Source organism: Cricetulus griseus, chromosome 4, assembly GCF_003668045.3.
Source record: "Cricetulus griseus strain 17A/GY chromosome 4, alternate assembly CriGri-PICRH-1.0, whole genome shotgun sequence".
NCBI classification, from domain to species: Eukaryota; Metazoa; Chordata; class Mammalia; order Rodentia; family Cricetidae; genus Cricetulus; species Cricetulus griseus.
Genome location: NC_048597.1, coordinates 228,277,907 through 228,296,855, shown reverse-complemented (window position 1 = coordinate 228,296,855; position 18,949 = coordinate 228,277,907). Strand labels below are relative to the sequence as shown.

Here is an 18,949-nt window from a genome sequence, read left to right as displayed (position 1 = left end):
GCACTTGCTGTCCTATGTGTGGGTCTCTGAGGTTTCAAGGACCTCGGTGCTCCCAACACTCTTGCCAAAGACCTGAGTTTTGGTGCCAGCACTCACAAGGCAGCTCATAATTGACTGGTAACTCCAGCTCTTGGGAATCTTATGCCCTCTTCTGACTCAATGGGGACTGCACACACAGGGTACACTTAACAGACAAGCAAACACACACACACACACACACACACACACACACAATCATTTTTAAAAAATGAGCAACCTGAGCCGGGCGTTGGTGGCGCATGCCTTTAATCCCAGCACTCGGGAGGCAGAGGCAGGCAGATCTTTGTTAGTTTGAGACCAGCCTGGTCTACAAGAGCTAGTTCCAGGACAGCCTTCAAAGCCACAGAGAAACCCTGTCTTGAAAAACCAATAAAAAAAAAATGAGCAGCCTGTTCAGGTGGGATGGCATGGCAGCATCGTGCACAGACGTCTTTATGGCTGATACAACACACTTGATTAACAGCTCGCGTCTCAAGGGCACCTAGTAGCTAATTGTGTCTTCCACAGACTTCTGATAAGAACTGCCCCTCAAAGGGAGTCACCAGAAGAGCAGATTACCAAATGGTAGCACCACTTCCGTGGCAGCACTTTGGTGGCCCCAGGTCCGGTGAACATCTTGTGTGACGACAAGTCGGTCAATATCCTCGGACTCCAAGGCTGCATGATCTTACCCGTATGTGGAACCTGAAGAAGTTTATCTCGCAGAGGTCCACAGGAGGCTATGTTGGCAGAGGCTGGAGGATTGAGGGAGGGGCAGAGGCGGGTAAGGGCTGACCAGCAGGTGCTGTTAAAAGTGGACAGGTAAGTGAGAATCGACACACTGTTGAACAAAGATGGGGCTGTCCACAGCCTCAGTGTGGTCCTACCTCAGAAAGGCTAGAAGAAAAAATGTTAATATTTGTTTCTTTTTCTTTTTGAAACAGTTGGGAGTTCTGTGCTCATTTGCTTTGAATGGGGGCACACAGATACGTCAGGGGAGCATGCACATGTATGTGAGATTCCAAGCCCGATGTCTGGACCAGCTTCTAATGCTCTTCCACCTTATTTAGTGAGGTGAGGCCTCTCAGTCAGATCTCTAACTCCTGGGTGTGGCCATTCTTGGTAGCCAGCGTGGAATGTAGATGCCTGGACATACAGGCAGGCTGGGACATTCACTAAGCATTTGCACAGTGTGATGGTTTGAATGAGAATGCTCCCCATAGTCTCCAAACCAGACTTTGTCTCCCCCAACAATGTGATGTTCTCAGACACAAGGGTTGTTGGTTGCTACTGTTTAACAACAGGCTCATCTCTACCCACAGCCAGGCTGTTAGCACAGTTCATCGTTTCAACAATTCAGCTTAGATTCTCAACCACTGCCAGGCGGTGGTGGCGCACGCCTTTAATTCCAGCACTCAAGAGGCAGAAGTAGGCAGATCTCTGTGAGTTCAAGACCAGCCTGGTCTACAAGAGCTAGTTCCAGGACAGCCTCCAAAGCCACGGAGAAACCCTGCCTTGAACCCCCCCCCCAAAAAAGAAAAAAAAATTCTCAGTCACTTCCCTTAATGTCTTAAAGATCATCTCAAGTCCCTCTTCCTCTGCAGGTAATTTAAGTGACTTGAGCAAGCTCTTACCACGCTGCTTAGGCTGGCCTCTGACTTGTGGGCTCAATCGATACTTCTCTCTTCGCCTCCTAAATATAGGAAGTACCATTGCAGATAATTTTTCTTCCTTTTTTATTATAAATATTTAAAATTAAAATTAAGAACTTTCTCCTGCGAGTATAAGAATAGCTCAGTGGAGAAATAGACTTCAGTGCATACATTAAAATTTAGAGCTGTAATGAGGGAGACATGAAAAATTCCTAAAGAGAGGGGCAACCTTACTGCTACTGTAATTGCCTAATTATTCTTAGGAGTAATGAAGTTACATTCTAATTTCCTGTGTTTGCCATAGTTAATTAGTTAGTTAGTTAATTCCAGGTGAATGAAGTAATCTAATGGAGAAGTGGAAACAATACAGAGTAGAAAGATAGCCTGGCAGTGGTGGTGCACACTTTTAATCCCAGCACTCAGGAGGCAGATGCTGTCGGATCTCCGTGAGTTCGAGGCCAGCCAACGGCCATGACAGCATGACTAGGTGACTACTGATATTCTTTCACAGGAGGGGACATGCGGGTCTTTGGACCTTCACCGGAGCTGCCGGCCTACTGCTCCTAGTCTTTATATGCATTTTTGTCCTAATTACAAGTGGAGGAGGGTGTACTGGAGAGGGCCTAGACATTCAGCGGGAGAGGACCTTCACATATGTGGCTATGGGGAAGCCTCTTCCATGCTGGGCACAGACTTCATCCGGGCTCTGTAAGCTAGCTTAACAAACTCTTTCTTTCCCTAGAATGAGCTGAGCTAGAATCATTACGCGTTGGCTTATCTTAGAAATTTGGGAGGGAGGTGTAGACATCGATCCCATCTTGGAAGCTTGCCCAACTCAGGAAAGAAACTTTAGCCCCATCCTCACACCCCACCCCCCGATTCTGTAAGTAGAATTGTGCATCAACATAGACACTGACAACTTGCTGTCTCATCGGAACGGAAGTTTGGGGTGCGGTGGCGCCTCTGGGTGGTTGTCAGCACTGGGGAGACTGAGGGAGGAGGAGGAGGAGGAGGAGGAGGAGGAGGAGGAGGAGGAGGAGGGGGAGGAGGAGGAGTCCAGCTGGAGGCCAGCCTGGGCTACCCAGTTTAAGGGGGCCACGGGGCACAATGAAGACGCGATGCCCTGGGATCAGCAGAAATGACAGACTTTAAGCCCCACCCAGATGGCGGAGCCGGCAGCTGGTGGCTGCAACTACACGTTCAGGCTGCCTTCTCGGGTGGGGCCCTGACCTGGGAGGCCGATCGCTCGCACCCTCGGTCCGCGGTCTCCAGGCCGCAAAGTTTCCCGGGAAGCTGAGGGAACCGCGCCCCTGGAGATACCGCTAGGCATGCGTGCGGGGACCGGCTCTAGGCGTGACAGTCTCCGGCCAAGCTCAGCCAATCGGCGCCCTGCGTCCCTCCCGGCGTCCTGCGTGATGCCATGGAGACGGGAGGGCGTGCCAACGCCGAGCGGGGCCTGCCGTGGTGCTGTGCGAGCCTGGCATGCTCTCCCGGCTTAGCCCGGGATATTTCTAGATAGGATGCGCGGGCCGTAGGGTTGGGGGAAAGGTGTGCCCGAGGAGTCTCACTTCCGGCCCCAGTCCCTTGGGCCGGAAGCGCCGCGCCACTCAGCATCCGGGTCTCTTCCGGCCGACTGCGTGTTGCCATGGAGATGGGATGGATGTCTGCATCCAAAGTGTCCCAGCACCGAGGGAGGGTGGGTGCTCAGACCTGGGACCTGCTCACGAGTCTCGTCCCTTTCCAGCTGCAAATCCTGCCCTCAGAGGCAAAGCGAGGTCATTCCATAAAGGCCGTGAGGTCCTTAGAGCAGCTGGATGGGCGCGCAAAGCCGCTGACTTCCGGGTTCTGCGTCGGTGGCGGCCAGCCAATCAGGGCCCCGCGCCTTTTCCCGCGTCTCGCCGGTTGCTATGGTGACGCAGAGGCCGCATCCACGCGTCCGGGGAAGCTGGTCAGGTCGCTGGGTGCCTCTGTTCCCCCTGTCCAGGCTGCGGCGCGCCGTGGCGAGGCAGAGGGCGTGGGACGCGGGTCCCCGGGTCCCCATCATCGCACAGGTGGGTGGGGAGCCGAGGCTCCATCCCCGTCACACCCGGACCCGCCCCGTCCTCGCCAGGGCTTCTCCGCGGCCCCGGGGTCCAGGCCGGTAGTGATGGGCGTGAGCCTCCAGCCTGGTGGACGTCCTTGGTGTCCCTGCTGGTGGTGGGGATCCTGAACTCGCAGCCTGCTGTCCGCGGTCCACGCTGGTTATGCTGGCCACGAACCGCCCCAGCCCCCTTGCTGGTTAAAGCTGGTTGAGTTGGGAAATGCTCGCTCCTTAGCTCAAGCTTCCTGTGGCCTGTGGGGCAGATGATGATGGGAGAAACGGGATTCCAGCCTCCTGCAGGATGAGTCTCCAATGGTGCCAGGAAGCGCACCGCTGAGCTTTGCCTGCCCTGCCCGCCACGTTTCAGTCCCCGGGAAGGGCCGGTCCGGCCAGCAGAGCAAAGTTAAAGAGCTCCAGACTCAGAGGCTTGTAGAAACCTATCCAAAGCCTTTTTGTTTTGTTTTTCGAGATATGGTTTCTCTGTGGCTTTGGAACCTGGCCTGGAACTAGCTCTGTAGACCAGGCCGGCCTCGAACTCACAGAGATCCTCCTGCCTCTGCCTCCCGAGCGCTGGGATTAAAGGGGTGCGCCACAGCCGCCCGTCTTTAAAGTCTTATTTTTTTAAAATCACGTTTATTTATTTATTTATTTATTTATTTATACTTATTTATTTGCGTGTCACATGTGTATGTTGAGTGTAGAAGCCAGAAATGGTAGTTGTGAGCCACCCAGTGTGGGTACTGGGAATAGAACTCAGGTCCTCTGCAAAGAGAGCAGTATTTACTCTTAACAACTGAGCCATCTCTCTAGTCCATTGCTATGGTTTTGGCAAGGCTACTTGTGTGTGTGTGGGGGGGCGTGGCGGGCATGCACACAGGATTTGACCACGTCCACAAGCCTGCAGAGTAAGCACTTACCAGTTGAGCCTTCTTCTTCACCCCCTGTGTCCGTTTTGTAAAAAATTACATTTTAAGCTACAGTACAGTGTGAGGGGCTTCATCATGGCATGCTCCTGTACACATATCATTGTGCTTTTCTTGTATTTGCCCCTCACTATCCTGTCCTTCTTTTATTTTTTTGCTTTAAAGATTTATTTATTAATTATGTATATAGCATTCTGCATCTATGTATACCTGCACACCAGAAGAGGGCACCCGATCTCATTATAGATGGCTGGGAGCCACCATGTGGGTGCTGGGACTCGAACTCAGGACCTCTGGAAGAGCAGTAGGTGCTCTTAACTGCTGAGCCATGTCTCCATCCAGCCCCCTCAGTCCTGCTTCTGTTACCCCTCCCGCTTAGCCTCTTCCTCTTGTGCCTTCACAGTCTTTACCTTTAAACCTAGATTTCGCTTATGAGAGAAAACATTGAGTCTCTCCTGCCTCTCGCTACCCTTTGTGCCTGCTTCTCCTTCCCGTTGGCCACTCTCTTCCCTGTAGTCCCGTCTGCTCCCATGTCTTATATATGCTGTATGCTTGAATCTAGGTTGTATACTCTGCTGTGCATTGCGTATGTTCACATCTGGATTCCACCTGAGAGAAGACATGTGGTGCTTGTCTTCCTGACCCTGCCTCACCTCATACAGTCACCACAGTGACGGCAGATCTTACTCATCTCCCTGAAAATGGTGTCATTTCCCTCTTCCTCACAGCTGGGTGGCACTCTGCTGTTTGTGGAGAACACATTTTCTTCATCATTTGTCTGTGCACGGCCGCATCTAGGTTGAGTCTACATTTTGGTTATTGTGAGCAAGGCTTCATAAACAGAGATGCAGCGTACCCTGTGTGTGCTGCCTGAGCTTCCTCTGTGTGTGGGTGGTGCCTGCTTGTCCATGTGCATGTGTGTGCGTTCACATAGGAGTAGAGTGGCTGTACTGTAGGTGCGTCTGTCTGTCTTTTGGGAATCCTCCATATTGATGTCCTTTTGGCCACACTGGTCCACTGTGAAAAACAACAGTCTGGTGCAGTTCTGCCAGTTCTAAGTGCGCCTCATAGACCACAACTAACCAACCAACTAACTAACTAACAACTACCAACTACCTAACTACTAACTAACTAACTACAAACTACCAACTACCTAACTACTAACTAACTAACTACCTAACTACTAACTACCTAACTACTAACTAACTTCTTTGTTTCTCCTCCCTCCTCCTCCTCCTTCCATTCTCTCCTCTCTCTGTTCTTTTACCCCTCCTCCCTTCCCTCTTCTTCTGTGTTTGTTTGTTTGTTTCTTGAGACAAGATTTCTCGGTGTAGTCCTGGCTGTTCCTGACTGCAATAGTCTCAGTGTTCTTTAAAGTTGCATTTCCCTGATGGCTGATGATGCTGAGCACGCCTTCATTTATTTATCAACCATCCGTCTGTCTTCTGTAAACTGTCTGTCCCTTTCATTTTCTCATTTGTTCGCTGGTGGTTTATACTCTTCATGCTTTTATTGAATTTTTTAGATTCTTGCCGTTAATCCTGTGTGAGATATATTGATAGCAAAGGCTGTCCTGTCAAGCTGCCTTCACTCTGACTGGATTCTTTGCTGTGAGGAGGTTTTTCGGCTGCTGACAAGGGTTAGTTCAATGGTTATGCCTCTGGCTATTGAGTTCCTTACAGAAAGTCCTGGCCTCTGCCTGTGCCTTAGAACAGTGATGAACAGTGATGTGGAAGTGTGAGCCAAATAAACCCTTTCCTCCCCAGTTTGCTTTTGGTCATGGTGTGTACTCAGAATTTTTTCTTTGGCTTACCAACCAGCTTCCAAATAAATGTACAGACTTATTATTAATTATGAATGCTTGGTTTAGCTTAGGCTTGTCCCACTAGCTCTTTTAACTTCATTTAACTTGTTTATATTCATCTACAGTTTGCCTTGGGGATTTTAACCTTTCTTTCAGGCTGTATGTCCTACTTTCCTGTTTCTGCTGTGTCTGTCTGTCTGGCCCCTGGCATCTCTTTCTCTCTCTTCCCCCAGCCTAAATTCCTCCTAGTTACTTTCACTGCCCAGAAGTCCCTCCTAAACCCCTCCCTTGCTATTGGCCAGTCAGTTTTTTTTATTACACCAATCAGGTGCCTTAGGCAGGCAAGGTAAAACAGCAGCAAATCTTTATGTAACTAAAAGTTATACATCTTTATGTAACAAAAACTATACATCTTTGCATAGTTAAACAAATATTCTGAAACAATGGTGTTTCATCATAGCAATAATAATCCTAAGACAATGGGCTACATAGACGGTGTCTCAAAAATAAAAAAAGGTGGAGGAGAGACGAGAGAGATGGCTCATCAGTTAGGAGCTCTGACTGCTCTTCAGAGGACCTGGTTTGATTCCCAGCACCCACATCATGGCTAACGTTCATCTGTAACTCCAGTTACAGGGGATCTGATGCTCTCCTTGGGCCTCATTGGGCACCAAGCATGCATGTGATGGACAGACATAAATGCAGGCAAAACACCCATAAACATAAAATAAAAATAAACGCATTTTGGTTTTTTCTTTTTTTCTAGAAAACAACTCAAACCACACAAATCCCCAGCACTGGTGGTGGCATCTGAGTTGGTGGCAATGTTTCCATTATCCTTGGCCGACTCTGGTGCAGCCAGCTTGCATTTTTCACCTTCATTTCTGTTTACTTCCCAGGCGCTGGAGATGCTGTTTTACCATATATGAGAAATCTGTCCCGATATGGAAAACTTTATCCTGTATGAGGAGATTGGCAGAGGGAGCAAGACCGTGGTGTATAAGGGGCGTCGGAAGGGGACCATCAATTTCGTGGCCATTCTTTGTACGGAAAAGTGCAAACGGCCTGAGATTACCAACTGGGTGAGTCCTGGGTGCCTTCACCTGTCTGGAGGCGGCAGAATGTTAGGTGATGGGAGCATGCAATCCCAATGGTCTGGAGGCAGAGAGGAGGACCGAGAGTTCAAGGCCAGCCTGGGCTGCATAGTCTCAATAAGAAGGGATGGTGTAGAATGCTTGCCTACCATGTGCAAGGCCCTGGATTCCATCCGTAGCACTCAGATAGATGGATAGATGGATAGATAGATGGATAGATAGACAGATAGATAGATAGACGATAGATGATAGACAGATAGATGATAGATAGGTAGATGACAGATAGATAGTAGATAGAAAGATGATAGATAGATGATAGGTAGATGACAGATGGTAGATAGATAGACAGAAAGATGATAGATAGACAGACAATAGATAGATGATAGGCAGATAGATGCATGATAGACAGACAATAGGTAGATGATAGATAACAGAAACTGTTGGGCATGTTGTATCTATATTCAATGTTTTTACCCTGCAGTGAGGGCCCTGTCTCTCTCTGTCTGGTGCCATCAGTCTTGAATAATGATTAATGAACATGCCTAGGTAGTTGCCAGCTCTTTTGTTTCTGGTGCAAAGGGGTCTAAAATAGACATTTAAGAGTTGGTGTCTGAGGTTCGGCAAGATGGCTAGGTGGAGAAGCACCCACCACCAAGTTTGATGAACCTGAGCTCCACCCCAGGGACCCACACTGTGGAAGGAAACGCCAACTCCTGACCTCCATGCACATGCTCCAGCATGCAGCCCCCATGCACATACAACATTCCTGCAGGGGTCAGAGACCAACTTTTGCGTTGTGGATCCATGGACTGAACTCCTACCCAATGAGCCATTTTGCTGGTCCAGTGTGTATCCCACATTACAGGGACACGTTTACACTTGATGTTGTGGGAAGGAATCTGCTCACGCTGCCAGCAGGTTGCTTGCATTAACGGTAAACCTACCCACCATCCAAAGGCTGAGAAGGAGTGCAGACCAGTTGGCTGTACTGTTTGTCTTCTGCTACACACACAGGGTGGGGTGACGATGACCATGACAGGAGGTGAGAGCACCTGACCAGAACGACAAGAAAAGGCTTGGTAATGCCTGCTCTGGCTTCCCAGATTGCCAGCTGTCTGAATAAAGCACAGATTACACTCTCCTTTGCTCCTGGTTCTGTGCCTGTAGTGGCAGAGCAGGCTGCTCACACCCCGCTGCTCTGAGTTTTGTCCATGTAGGTTAGTTTTGCCCAGTGGTGTCCAGTCAGGTAACACAGGCAGTGTTGTAGAAGCCTGCCTACAGCCCTCCAGGCCCTTTTCCTCCCTGCCTGCAGACACTCCCTTCTCACAGAATAGATTATTCTTGTGGGTTTTAGCGTTGTGTAAACAGAGAGCCCGGATGCCTTTGTGAGGGGGAACTGATGGTTTGGACATGAATAGGATATAAGAACTGGAAGAGATGCAATGGCTATGTTGGGCATTTGTCCAGGCGCCAGTTACTGAGAGGGAAAGAAAGCCCAAGAGAAGGGCAGAAAGCCTGAGGGTGAGGGAAGAGGGATGGGGGAAGGGGTCTGTATAAAGAGATGGTTGGGACCCAGCAGGGAAGAGGAGAATGGAGAGGCAGTGGGCTAGCCACACTTTGAGTGGCTTCTCTACTCCTTCTGAGGCTACCGACTACAGTCCCTGGGTTCTTTGGAGCTCGTATTCTAGGCCCCACCCTGCTTCTGTTAACTGATTTGCTGGGAGGAGATTGGCTTTGCACAGATACAATTGAGTCACAGCAGTGTCTTCCTAGTGGAGGTGGAGGCAGCTCTCCAGAGCTGACCACTGGGATACCACACGGTGGGGGGGTGGGGTGGGGTGTCAAAGAAAGAGAGAATCAGCTGTGCTGTGCATCTGATGGAGTGGCTGAGGACTGGGGGGTGGAGAGGGGACTGACGGGGGGCGGGTGGCCTTCAAGTCGAGGCTTCAGTGGAGACAGGCACTGGAGCTGGGGTGTTCAAGATGGGAGGAGAAGGTAGCTAATTCTCAGGTTCTTCTGTGTGAAGGAACAGAGGGAGGATGGTGTCTGGGTGAGCATCTGAGGCAAGCATGGAAACTTGAAATAACATGGCCCGAGGCAGAGTGTTTATTGTCTCCCGTGTGTGGGAGATCCAGCATGTGTAAGCTGGTCTCTGCTGCCACAGCTCCCCCTTGCCAGTTTGCTGGGAGTGGAGGAGGAGAGGTCTCCTCAGGATTGCCGTCTTGAATAAAACCCCTTTGCAAGTTTCCTAGGAAATTTCAGCTGATGACCTTACTCCTGCCTCCACCCCCCAGACAGGGTTTCTCTGTGTAGCTCTGGTTGTCCTGGAACTCGCTCTGTAGACCAGGCTGGCCTTGAACTCACAGCTCTCCACCTGCCTCTGCCTCCCGAGTGCTAGGATTTAAGGTGTGTGCCACCTCAGCCCTGCTGGGCCAGTGATTTTTAGTAACACAATGCTGCTGTCCACAGGAGGCAAGGAAGTGTTTTCCAGTTAGGCAGGGGGTTGCCTTGGGCCATCCAAGGCTTCTCTTACTGTGAACATAGGTGAAGCAGATGCCAGGTCAGCCACCAGGGGCCTTTGCCAGGGACTTAAAGCAGCACTGGAGGGAGGGATAGACTGTGTAGACGGGTGGGTCTGGGAAGTCTGTCCTGTTAGGCAGGGGTGAGACCCACAGCTCTCAGACACGGACAGGAGGGGATATCCGGGGCATAATTTAGACTTGTGGTTTGTTTCTTTTCTCATCCCACCGTGTCTACAAAACACCAGCGTCTGCACGTGAGGTGAGCTACGAGTCAGTTTATTGTAAAGTAGACGTCGTGCGAGTGTGCTGGGGTGGCGCGGCTGACAGGTGTGTGGGCGAAGCCCACACACGTCGTTTGTTTTAGGATTAGGATGCTTTCAGCCTCCGTTGGATGTCTTGGGCCTTAGCGCCTTTGCAGAGCCACGGACGGACGGCCGCCGGCCGCGCTTGCCTCTGCATAAGTAGTTCTTTGCAGTCGGCGCTGGCACACGGGTGGCGTTTCTCAAGCTGGCCCCGACACCGCCCTTGAGAACCCCACTTCTGACTCAACAAACCCCACAGTCGGTCTGCTCTTCCAGCTGCCCTCAGATGCCTAGTGAGTGCTGCGTGCTCTTGCAGGTCCGTCTCACCCACGACATCAAACACAAGAACATTGTGGCTTTCCACGAATGGTACGAGACCAGCAACCACCTCTGGATGGTGGTGGAGCTCTGCACAGGTAGGCGCGCCAGGGGCGGAGCCAGATGGGTGGTGGGTGTGGCTGAGCCCAGCTCATTTCCCACAGGTGGATGCTGGGTGGTGGGTGTGGCTGAGCCAAGCTCATTTCCCACAGGTGGATGGTGGGTGGTGGGGTGGATGGTGGGTGGTGGGGTGGATGGTGGGTGGTGGGTGTGGCTGAGCCGAGCTCATTTCCCACAGGTGGTTCTTTAGAAACTGTGATTGCTCAGGACCAGAACCTCCCAGAAGATGTGGTGAGAGAGTTTGGCGTGGACCTGGTCACGGGGCTGCACCATCTCCACAGGCTTGGCATCCTCTTTTGTGACCTTACTCCTGGGAAGGTAACGAACGCCTGAGTTCTGACTTCCTTCCTTCCTAATGCCTCTGGTCTGCGCTCCCAGGCCTTCTCACTAAATAAAAGGACCTGTAGTGTCTATGTGTAGCCAATGCAGAGCCCAGTACTCAAGTGATGGGCACGCCTTTGGTTTGACAGTGACGTTCTTGGCTGTTTAGTGTTCCTGACTGCATAGACAGCGCTTTGTTTTCATTAACACTTTCCATGAGTAGATGCCTCTGTGTTTGTACTCAAGGACAGTGAGCCTGCTCAGCTCTCCAGCTGTCCTAGGCTGACTCTGGCGGCTATGTGTGATCTTGTCTGAGTCACTTCCTTACTCTGTAATATTTGCAGTGTGTTCAAAGTCAGTGCCATCCGTCCTGCACTGTTGCATAAGCCACATTCTTAGGGACTGCACACATCACTGGCCTGAGGTTTTCTTGTCCTTTATGTAGCAAAAGTGAAAGCTGAGTGTTTGGTCTGTGGCTTTGCTTTGTCAGCCATCTGTATATGAAGAAGAAACTGAAAAGGAAGGGGTGGGAACCAAAACAACAAAGACTGAAAGGAAAACTCAGTGCACATCTTGCAAAACACATAATAATCCTTGCTTGAAATATTCACAGATCTAACCCAGGTGTGCAGCCACGCAGCTGCCATTGTAGTGCAGAAAGCATCTAGAGACAATATGCAGATGTGCAGGTGTGTGTCGTTTATAGACTTCGAAATTTGAATTTTATAGAATTCTCACGTATTAAGAAATACCACCTCTCTTCTTTTTTAAAAAAAAATTTGAATTACAAACAAGATTGTTTTACATGTCAATCCCAGTTCCTTCTCCCTCCCGTTCTCCCCTACCACCCCACCCCCAACTAAAACCCTACCTATCACATATCCTTTGTGCTCCCCCTGGATGGTGAGGCCTTCCATCGGGAGTCATCAGAGTCTATCATGTCCTTTGGGATAGGGCCTAGGCCCACCCCCATGTGTCTTGGCTCAGGGATTATTCCTCTGTGTACCACCTCTCTTCTTGTGGTGGTGGTGGTGGTGGTGGCGGCGGCACACACCTTTAACTCCAGCACTTGGGAGGCAGAGACAGGTGGATCTCTTGAGTTGGAGGCTAGCATGGTCTACAGAGTTCCAGGTCAGCCAGGACTATTTATTTCACAGATAAACTCTGTCTCGAAAAACAAAGAAACACACAAACAAGCAAAAAGCAAAGAAATACCATTAGAGCTGAGCCTGTTGGCCCATGTCTACAATCCTAGCACTTGAGGGTTGAGGCAGGAGGATTCTCATAAGTTCAAGGCTAGCCTGATGTACATAGTGAGTTCCAGAACAGCTTGGGCAGTAGATTGAGACCCCACCTCAGAAGTAAAACAAACAAACCAACCCTAACACAACCCCCTCAAACCCACCCAATGTTTACTTGTCTTTACAAACTTCCTCATTCACAGCTGTGTGAAAGCAGGTGGGAATGAGGGTTTGGGCCCGAGGCTGTGGCTTGCTTAGAGCCCTGTGGGACATTTGATGAGGCTTTTACTGCAGAACTTTGCAGGATGGTCTGTAATGTAGACTGCTCTAGTAAGCCAGGGTTTAGAGATAGTTGGGCAGGTTCCTGTTTCTGCCAATAAAGTTTTATTGAATCACTGACCCACTTTGGAGCTGTGGGTTTAGCACATGCTGGATGGTAGCGTTTGTTTGAACAGGTCTCCAGGGGACACGGATGGTGAAGTTAGAGGCCAATGCGGTGGCTTAGCTGACGCCTTTAGTGAGCTGTAGTGTCTAGGAGTTAAGGTCAACTTTAAACTGCTCTCAACAGAGGGTCACCAGGACCACAGTTGTCAGCAGCATTTTGAAGGATGTGGCTGGAAATGATGCAGTTTTCTGGGCTGCTTCAACAATCCACAGCAACTTCTGATCACACAGGCGTTGGTCAACTTGAGTCAGTCCTAGCCCTTCATCTGTGCGACGTCCATGAATCCCCACAGAGCTGAAAAAGCAGGGCTGCACCCTCCCTGCTGTACACTGTGTGAGAAACAAGATTTCCAGTGGTTGCCATACCCCCCAGGGTTAGGCAGTGGATAGGAGGTGACGTGGGCCCAAGTCTCTAGGCCAGCACTAGCTACAGTCCCTCAGTTTAAGCCCCACACTATAGTCCTTTCTTGAGGAAATGATGCACAGGCAGTGGGTCTTTAGACCCCACTCACTCCCTCAGTGTGTTCTTGGGGACTGGCCTTGAGCCCTGTCAAATACCCACACCCACAGTGCTCCAGGCTCACACATCAAATGCTGTGGTTGCCTCACATAACCTGTGCACATCAGAAAATCTCCGCCCCAATTATTTTAATCCACAGTTGCTTGACTTTGTGGGTTTAGAGCTTGGGGGTACAGAGTGCCGGCCGTCTTTATCTTCATTCCTTATCTGCATAATGCAACCTCTCTGTTCTCATCTTTCCACAGCCCAAGGCTCCCTGGTGGCCCTATGGTGCCTGAGAATGGATATTTGAGATGGACAGTGTCAGCTTTGATTCTGCTGTTACTAAAATGTCATTTTTGAGGGGGCAGTTCCCACGTTTTATTTAAGCCACAGCTCTCGTGATAATTCCTGTAGTTGGTTGGCTTCTTTTTAAAAGCATAGCATGCCAGCATTCTTCAGAGCCATGACAAGGCAGGAAGGCTGCGTGCCCTGGGTGCCGTCAGGAGAGGTTCCTCAGACCCTGTCTCTGAAAACACCGATGCTTCCCACCTTGTAGATACTCTTGGAAGGACCTGGAACCCTGAAGTTCAGCAATTTCTGCCTGGCAAAAGTGGAAGGAGAGAGTCTGGAGGAGTTTTTTGCTTTGGTAGCAGCAGAAGAAGGAAGTGGGGATAGTGGAGAAAACACACTGAAGAAAAACATGAAAAACCGAGTCAGAGGTAGGTGGGGGCCAGGCAGCTCACGAGCCACAGCCCGAGCCACAGCCCGAGCCACGCGCTTAGGAGATGGCTTTGTCTTTCTGCTTCGCCACTCACACGCTGTTGAGAAACATGACAAGGGGGTTCTGGACATAGAGTAGCTTCATCGTTGGCTTGGAGTGTCCTTGCGGCTCTGATGGTGTGTCAGCAGGAGAGGTCTTGGTCAATGTGGGCATCTTGGCACCACCCACCAGAGCAGGGCCAGCTCAGTCAGCTCTCAGAACATGCCTGGCACACACCAGGGCCCCTTCAGTGTGCAGCCCAGGTAAATCTCCTGGGGTGTGTTCTTGGCAGGTGCTTATGGCTGGGGTGGCTCAGGGAGTAAAGTGCTGGCTGTATAATCAGGAGGACCTGAGTTTGGTCCCCTAAGACCCATGTAAAGAGAACCAGGTGTGGCTGCCCACATCTGTAATCCCAGTACAGGAGAGGGAGACAGGAGGATCCCTGGCGCTGGCTGGGCAGACAGTTTCGTCAAACCAATGACTTCCAGGTTCAGTGAGGAACCCTGTCTCAAAACTGAGGAGGAGAGTGACTGAGGAGGTCACCAAATGCAGAGCGGTCACGCCGAGTCAGCAGCGTCTAGCTTCTCCCTGCTTTCAATGCACATGTACCTACATACACACACCCACATACCACACACACACACACACACACACACACACACACACACACACACACACACGCACACTGAGGGTGGCTGCGTGGGCATGTCTGTGCCACAGTGAATGGAGGTCAGAGGGCAACGTGAAGGAGTCTCTTCGTTGAGTGGATCTGGGGGATTGAACTCAGGCTGTCAGTCTTGGTGTCGGGTACCACTTGCCGCTGAGCTATCTCATGGACTCCCAGCCATTCTGTCTCTATGGTCCACGCCCCATGTCCCTGTAGCATGGCATCTTTCCATGTCAGTGTCGTAAGTACTGGGCATGATTCAGCTGTTCTTGGCTTTGGTTTTCAGGCTCCCTGATATATTCAGCACCGGAAATCGTGAAGGGAACTGACTTTTCTGTCACCAGCGACCTCTGGTCTTTGGGCTGTCTGCTTTATGAGATGTTCTCAGGTTTGTGTTTGGTTCATCATAAAATCAAAACTAAAACCCAGGACCAACTATGAGCTTAGTGTGTTGTTTGCCAGGGCCTGACCTAGCAGGTATCACAAAACTGATTTTAGACAATTTCTGTGTAAACAGTTTTAATTTAATTGCTTGATGCTAGACCCTGCATGAACTTGGGTATAGACTTGGAAAGTTAAATTTGTATTTGAGGAGGATGAAAATACATGGCCTTGTGTACTCTAGTCAGGCATTGCCTTTCCCCCATGAGCCATGTGAATCTTGTGTTACAATGATGTAAATTCCCCCAGAATAGTAGTGCGGATGGCAAACTGATGGTGTAAGCTCATGTGATTTCAGGTAAAGCCCCGTTCTTCTCCGAAACCGTGTCAGAATTGGTTGAGAAGATTCTATATGAAGACCCGTTGCCGCCGGTCCCGAAGGGTAGGTGAGCACAGCCAGTCTGTACCCAGGCTGTTTTTACCAATCATAGCCACCAAAGCTATGTGTGACAGCAGCTTCAATGAGTACACTTTTCTTCTCTATTTTCCATGGAGAAAGTGAAAACCAAGACATACTAACAGATTCCCTCATTTAAAAGCACGAATTAACACAAGAAGTCTGTTTAAAGATCCGAAGGTTGTGTGTGTGTGTGTGTGTGTGTGTGTGTGGTGTGTGTGTGTGTGTGTGTTGTGTGTGTGTTTGTGTGTGTTACTGCCCTGTGTGATTATTTTAGGGTTGCTTCTTAGTAGGAAGAAATGGGGCATTTCTCAGTTCTCCTATTGGTAAATCCAAATACTCAGGAACGGCTGGTGGCTCATGGCAATGAGCTTGTCCTTGGACTGTGGCCATGGTGCCCAGTGTTCTGTAGGGTAGCCAGATGTTTGCTAGGTCACGCTGTGCTGGCCACTTCCTCCAGCCACAGACTGCATACCCATCAGGAGTGTCACAGTGCTCATTATTTCCCTGTTAAACAATTTCCAAAGGAAGGAGGGGTTTCCAGGATCAGAGTCATGGTGGATTAAAGGGCAAAGCTTCAGAGTCAGGTACGGGTAACCACCGGCTGAGAGGCTCTCTCTGGCCACCCTCAGTGCCATCAGTTCAGGGAAGGGAATGTGGTCTTGGAGATGCGCATATGTGAGATCCCGTTAAAGGTTTGTCTCTGCTCTGCACATCCGTTCGCTGTGACTTGACCGCTGTGCTGTCTGCTAAACAGTCTGCAGGCTGAAGTCCTGTTGCTTTAGACATTGCTGATGACAGCAACACAATGTTTATGGGCTTCTCTCAATCATTTGTTCACAGATTCTGCATTCCCCAAAGCGTCCTCAGACTTCATCGATTTGCTGCATGGGTTGCTGCAGAAGGACCCTCAGAAAAGGTACCACAGTGTTGTGTGTGCGAGGGGCGGAGACCAGCTTTCCTTTACGCGGGTGCAAAGCTCCCTCCCTCCCCTCCTCCTCCCTCCCCTTCTCCTCCCTCCCCTCCTCCCTCCCTCCCCCTTTTTTCTTTAGATGAGGGCTCCCATGCTTGGCTCGGGTTGGTCCCTCCCCAGCACTGAGTCCTGCACTGAGATCACACATCAACACCACCTGCACCCCCCCTCCACCTGCACCCCCCCTCCCCTACCTCCTGTTCCTCTGCCTCCACTCCCTTCTCCTCAGTCGCCTTTCTCCTTCCCATAAACTCTGGATGTTGGAAGAGTGTCCTTCCGCTGAGCTCAGCTCCCTTAGTGTAGCGTGCACACCTGGACAGTAGTGGGCTCAGCTCCCTTGGTGCAGCGTGCACACCTGGACAGTAGTGGGCTCAGCTCCCTTGGTGCAGCGTGCACACCTGGACAGTAGTGGGCTCAGCTCCCTTGGTGCAGCGTGCACACTTGGACAGTAGTGTGGCTCAGCTCCCTTGGTGCAGCGTGCACACTTGGACAGTAGTGGGCTCAGCTCCCTTGGTGCAGTGTGCACACTTGGACAGTAGTGGGCTCAGTTCCATTGGGAGGCTTCTTGCCACAGTGACTGAAGCCTGGGAGAGCAAGTAAAGGAGACAGGTTGCTTTGGGCTCACATTGAAGAAGGGACAGAGACTTTAATGGTGGGGTGGGGACAGCAGCCAGAGCACGAGGCAGCTGGTCACATTGTGTCCCCAGTCAGGGAGCAGAGGACAGACACGGAGTGGAGCCAGGTTACGAAATGTCTAGGTCTGTCCACCAATCTCCATGGCCCAATTCCTCCCAGCTAGGCCCCTCCTCCTGAAGGCTCCAGAGCCTCCCTGAACAACCACCAGCCAGGAATGAGCGTGCACACACCAGCAGGGGATGAGTGTGCACAACCAGCAGGGATGAGTGTGCACACACCATCAGGAATGAGTGTGCACACACCAGCAGGGGATGAGTGTGCACACACCAGCAGGGGATGAGCGTGCACACACCAGCAGGGGACGAGTGTGCACACACCAGCAGGGGATGAGTGTGCACACACCAGCAGGGGATGAGCGTGCACACACCAGCAGGGGATGAGCGTGCACACACCAGCAGGGGACGAGTGTGCACACACCAGCAGGGGATGAGTGTGCACACACCAGCAGGGGATGAGCGTGCACACACCAGCAGGGATGAGTGTGCACACACCAGCAGGGGACGAGTGTGCACACACCAGCAGGGGATGAGTGTGCACACACCAGCAGGAGGCGAATGGACACACATGGACTTCAGGGGGACAACTCACATTCCAGCCACACCGCCGTCTGAAACAGTCTTGCTCATTAGTAAGATGAAGGGGGACAGGACTGTAATTTGATAATGATTTGATAATGATTTACTTTAAAATTTCAAATTGCCGGTAGAGTCCCTTCCTACTTTAGTTAGAAAACCCAAGGACATTTTTGTTAGGCTGAGTGGATTGTGAGGGCTGTGAACTTGAAACTCCAAATTCTTAGTTTTGTTCTATAGCTGTTAAGGTTTCTGCCTTCTTTCCTTTTGCTAAGGGAGATAAATGTCACAGAGAGTGACATAGAGCAGCTCCAGAGGTGACATTGGTGGGTGGTGGGATCTGATGCCACGCTTCAGTCAGGTCTGGAGTCCCCTGATGGAGCTGTGCCCCTGTGTCTCCTAAAGGTTATCGTGGGACGGCGTCCTGCAGCACTCCTTCTGGAAGGACTCCCTGCGGAGAGAAGACTTGGACCTGGCCTCTGAGGACTGCAGCTTCAGGTAGTGGGCCCTGCCTCAGGGCCACTCAGGCCCAGTGCTCCAGCCTTGGCTCCCACTCTGCCCTCTGGCTGATGGTACCTAGTGTTTGCGTAATTAAGGGTTCATCAGGGCAGATTTAGTCGTGATGCTTCAGTCTCATTTTGTTCATTTTCTGTTTTGTTTTTTGTTTCTTGTTTTCGAGACAGGGTTTCTCTGTGGCTTTGGAGGCTGTCCTGGAACTAGCTCTTGTAGACCAGGCTGGTCTTGAACTCACAGAGATCCTCCTGCCTCTGCCTCCAGAGTGCTGGGACTAAAGGGGTGTGCCACCACTGACTGGAGGGTTTTTTTTTTATCCAGTCAGGGGTCTAGTGTGGCAGTCACACCTGGTTGGTCAGCACACCTGGTGCCTGCCTTCTGAGCACAAGGCAGCGTGTCAGTCAGCGGGTGTGCTCATGAAGCTTGGGTAGAAGTGACATGCTACTGCCGTGTGGAAACCGTGGAACCACTGTGCAACTCGCTGGCATTTATTCCCCTCACGGTCGGGTGGTGGGGAAGGGAACTGTCAGAATGGAGTCGTTGCTGGCTTGGGTGTCGAGGGACTGTGATGAACTTGGCTTTCCTGCCA

The 18,949-nt window shown here is 50.9% G+C and overlaps 1 protein-coding gene across 8 annotated transcripts in view; it reads left to right on the top strand.

The window, feature by feature from the left end:
* Positions 1-3,571: 3,571 nt before the first annotated feature.
* The window catches only part of Ulk4 (unc-51 like kinase 4), a 271,374-nt gene continuing 255,996 nt past the window's right edge, over positions 3,572-18,949 (top strand). For 5 of the 8 annotated variants that reach the window (XM_027415417.2, XM_027415412.2, XM_027415416.2 and 2 more), the window contains exons 1-9: positions 3,572-3,721; positions 7,377-7,559; positions 10,712-10,811; positions 11,012-11,151; positions 13,898-14,060; positions 15,055-15,156; positions 15,508-15,591; positions 16,450-16,525; positions 18,253-18,345. In XM_027415417.2, the coding sequence (XP_027271218.1) occupies positions 7,422-7,559; positions 10,712-10,811; positions 11,012-11,151; positions 13,898-14,060; positions 15,055-15,156; positions 15,508-15,591; positions 16,450-16,525; positions 18,253-18,345 (896 nt within the window). In that variant the 5' untranslated portion in view covers positions 3,572-3,721; positions 7,377-7,421. Of the gene's footprint in view, positions 3,722-7,376; positions 7,560-10,711; positions 10,812-11,011; positions 11,152-13,897; positions 14,061-15,054; positions 15,157-15,507; positions 15,596-16,449; positions 16,526-18,252; positions 18,346-18,949 lie in introns of those variants that run through there. The other 3 variants (XM_027415413.2, XM_027415419.2, XM_035444068.1) reach the window with 2 other exon arrangements.